General features: G+C 37.6%; 1 protein-coding gene across 1 annotated transcript in view; it reads left to right on the forward strand.

Moving 5' to 3' along the window:
• Positions 1 to 3,989, forward strand: part of ATP7A (ATPase, Cu++ transporting, alpha polypeptide) — a 342,426-nt gene that overhangs the window by 116,179 nt on the left and 222,258 nt on the right. The window contains exon 7 of the mRNA XM_006902187.1: positions 3,158 to 3,234. Coding sequence (XP_006902249.1) covers positions 3,158 to 3,234 — 77 coding nt within the window. The remainder of the gene's footprint in view (positions 1 to 3,157; positions 3,235 to 3,989) is intronic.

The following is a 3,989-nucleotide window of genomic DNA, read 5'->3' on the forward strand; positions in this document are numbered from 1 at the left end:
GAGTTGCTATAATCAAGGATGCTTTGGGCAGAATAATAAATGATCCAAGAAGTATTAAAAGAAGATGGATGGAATATACCGAGTCATTGTATAGAAAGGAATTGGCAGATACAGAAGAATTTAATGAATAACATATGAGCAAGAGCCTATGGTGATGAAGAAGTTGAAGCTGCTTTGAAGGAAATAGCAAAAAATAAGGCCCCAGGAAAGATGGTATACCAATTGACGTATTTCAGCTAACAGATGCTGCCCTGGATGTGCTCACCAAGTTGTGCCAAGAAATCTGGAGAACAATCACTTGGGCCACTGACTGGAAGAGATCTATATTTGTTCCCATTCCAAAGAAGGGTGACCCAACAGAGTTTGGAAACTACAGAACAATCTCATTGATTTCACATGCAAGCCAGATTCTATTGAAGATTATCCAAAAATGACTGGAACACTAATGCCTAGTATGTCAATATTCATGCATTCCATTTCATTTTTAAAAATATCCAGTTTTCCAACATTCAACATTCAAGCTACGAATATTACATGTGCCAATTTTTACACAATGTTTGATATTTATTTTCCTCATTTCAACTAACTTGCAATCTGGGCTTTAGCACTACCGTATAAAAATCCTCTGTTTAGTGTTCATAGTGTTTTCAAAAGCCTTTTATTTAGAAAGTAGATGGCCTGTTTGTCTATTTATGCTTTATCGAGTATCCAAAGGCATCATGACAAGTTGTGGCTGACATTGAGAGGAATGGGAATCCCAGAACACTTGATTTTGCTCATGTAGAACCTATATGTGGACCAGGAGGTTGTGCGAACAGCAGAGGAACACTGCAAGGTTTGGAATTGAGAAGCGAGTGCATCAGGGATGTATTCTGTCTCCATATCTGTTCAATCTATATGCTGAGCAAATTTTCCGAGACGATGGACTCTGTGAAGAGAAATGTGGCATCAGGATTTGAAGGAGACTCATCAATAACGTGCATTATGCAGATGACACAACCTTGCTTACTGAAAGTGAGGAGGATTTGAAGTACTTGTTGCAGAAGATCAAGGAATGCAGCCTTCAGTATGGATTATGTCTCAATATCAAGAAAACAAAGATTCTTACCACTGGACCAATAGGCCATGTCATGATAGATGGAGAGGAGATTGAAACTGTCAACAGCTCATCTTGCTTGGATCCACAATTAACATCTTTGGTACAATCAGTCAGGAAATAAGGAGATGCATTGCAATTGGAAAATCTATAGTTAAGTACCTTTCCAAATTATGGAAGAGTAGTGATGTCAGTTTGAAAACTAAGGTGTGTCTGATTCAGTCTTTCCAATTACTAGCTATGCATCCAAGTCCTGGACAATGAATAAGGATGATAGAAAAAGAGTGGATGCCTTTGAGCTGTGGTGTTGGAGAAGAGCACTGAACATTCAATGGACGGCCAAGCAAACAAATAGATGTCTTAGAGTGGGTACAGCCAGAGTGTTCTTTGAAGGCAAGAACGATGAGGCTTCGTCTCACATACTTTGTACATATTTTTAGGAGGTGCTATTCCTTAGAGAAGGACATGATGTTGGGAAAGATGGAGGGTCGGTAAAGGAGAGAAAGACCCTCAACCAGGTGGATTGACCGGGTGACTGCTGCAATAGGCTCTTGTGTGTCAGGATGTGTAAAGATGGCACAGGACAGGATTGGTTTAAAATCTTTTTTTCATAGGATCACTGAGTCATACTCGACTTGATGGCCCCTAACAACAGCAACAACAACAATACAAAATGTTTGTGAACTCTTCTGTAGATGTGGGTTCTTTTTGTTTTTTTCAAATGCAGAGCCCTTATTGTTGGAGAGCAAATCCAAAAATCACTATCACTGTTACTAAGCCTAATAATCTGATAGAAACTAGTGAAACCCTGAAACCATGGCCCTTTTCACCCTTCAAGCCTGGAACTGAACTTTGTCACACTATATGTGTGTATGCGTGCGCTTGCACCCCCCCCCCCCATGTTGGTGTGTGTTACATGCTGGGCTGCTAATTGCAATGTTAGTTTTGAATGTACCAGTATGTCTGTATTTCTGAGGGAAGAGTATGATGTTGTCTCCTCTGGTAAAGACTTAGAGTCTCAGAAACCCAACGTTTTATTAATTGACTCACTGCTTTAACAGTTATAATTTGGTTCTGTAGGGACTGACTCCTCCTGGTAACATGCCCATCATCCTTACTTCTAAGAAATATTCTGACTACGCTGAAAAGTAATTGAACAACTATACATACATTCATCACATTTCTGTTAATTTTTAGCTTACATGTTGTTGCCATGTAAGTTTGAAAGAAAGGTTTTTTAATGTAGTTTTAAATAGAATTTCAGTTATTTTGCACTTAGATTTTTAGTTTCTGTTTCTTTTCACATGGAAATATAGTAAAATATATAAAATCTTTCATTGGAGAAATACTTTATTAGCATGACTAATAGTAGTGAAGTTTTCTTGAAGTAGGCTTATCAAGTTCAAATTGAGTTATGTTGTTGTTAGTTGCTTATGAGTCAGTTCTGACTCTTGGGGACCCCATGTACAACACAATGAAACAAACACTGCCTAATCATATTCTATCCTTGTGATCACTGGCATATTTGAGCCCATTGTTAGACCATAAAATGAGAAAGAAGACAGTAAAGTACTTTTGGAGTGCTAGTAAAATAAAAAAGATATGCTTAAAGTCTAAAGAAAATTAAAACACTGTACCAAAACCTATGATACAGCTTAGCATATGCACCTTCCAGCAACATATCATGCAGTATTCTGTCATAATCCTCCGGCTTTCATTGGATAATTTTCACTAAGCTTTTCATCCTAGTCTGTTATAGTTTGGATGTTTTTGCTTAAACGTGTATTCACTTTCTGATACAATTATAATCCCTTCTGAGAAGCACTACACTTTGGTTAAATGGTTAATTTGTGACAAGTAGGATGGATACTGAGTTGAGAAAATATCAAGTTCTTTGATCAAAAGTTAGACATAAAGATAAGAGCAAGATTCATCTTTGTATCTTTCAGACTTATGTGCATTTGATAATTGAATTGAATTGTTCTTAACACTATGACTTATAATGTAACTATTATTTACATATTAAATAAAATTACTTTTTTCTCTCATGTATTTCCTTAGAGCATAGGTTTTGAAGCTGCTCTGGTCAAGAAAGAGCGATCAGCAGGTCACTTAGACCATAAACGAGAAATAAGACAGTAAGTACTTTTGAATTGTTAGAAAAATCAAAGTGTACTTAAAATCTAAGGAAAATGAAAACAACATACCAAAGCCTATTAGATATAGAAAATGTAGTACTCAGAGGACACTTTATAGATAAAACACCTACACTAAAAAAGAAGAAACACTGACAAATCTGTCTACTAGCTCTAACAGATTTTTTTTTTGGTTGAGTCTTTGGGGTTTTCTGTGTACACTATCATATCATCTGCACATAGCAACAGTTTAACAACCTCTTTGCCAATCTGGATGCCGTTTATTTCCTTTTCTTTTCATATTGCTGTAGAAGTACTTCCAGTACTATATAGGAACAACAATTTTGTAAAAAACTGATGGGAGAGCATTATGCCAAGTGAACTAACTCAGTCTCATATGGACAACTAGTAAAACATGTATGGGGGATCCAAGGAGAGAAGGTGTGGGAGCAGAGAGGTGAGGATGGGTAGAGGTCAAACCACAGGGTTGCCTAGTTTCATGGGTAGATAGAGGGGGTGAATTAAATGGGAAGACTCTGGCAGGGACCTGAAAAGATTAAGTGATGATGAGTCCAATGGAGATTTATTTTATACACCACTGGACCAATTGGCAGCATCAGGATGGATGGTGAAGAGATTGAGATTGTACACAGGTTTAGTTTGCGTGGCTCCATAGTCAACAGTCTTGGCACCAGCAGCCAGGAAATTAAAAGGCGCATTGCCATGGGAAAGTCTGCTGTTAGGGACCTCTCCAAAGT

This window comes from Elephantulus edwardii, unplaced genomic scaffold (genome assembly GCF_000299155.1).
Source record: "Elephantulus edwardii isolate Elephantulus edwardi_28Jun2011 unplaced genomic scaffold, EleEdw1.0 scaffold00378, whole genome shotgun sequence".
NCBI classification, from domain to species: domain Eukaryota; kingdom Metazoa; phylum Chordata; class Mammalia; order Macroscelidea; family Macroscelididae; genus Elephantulus; species Elephantulus edwardii.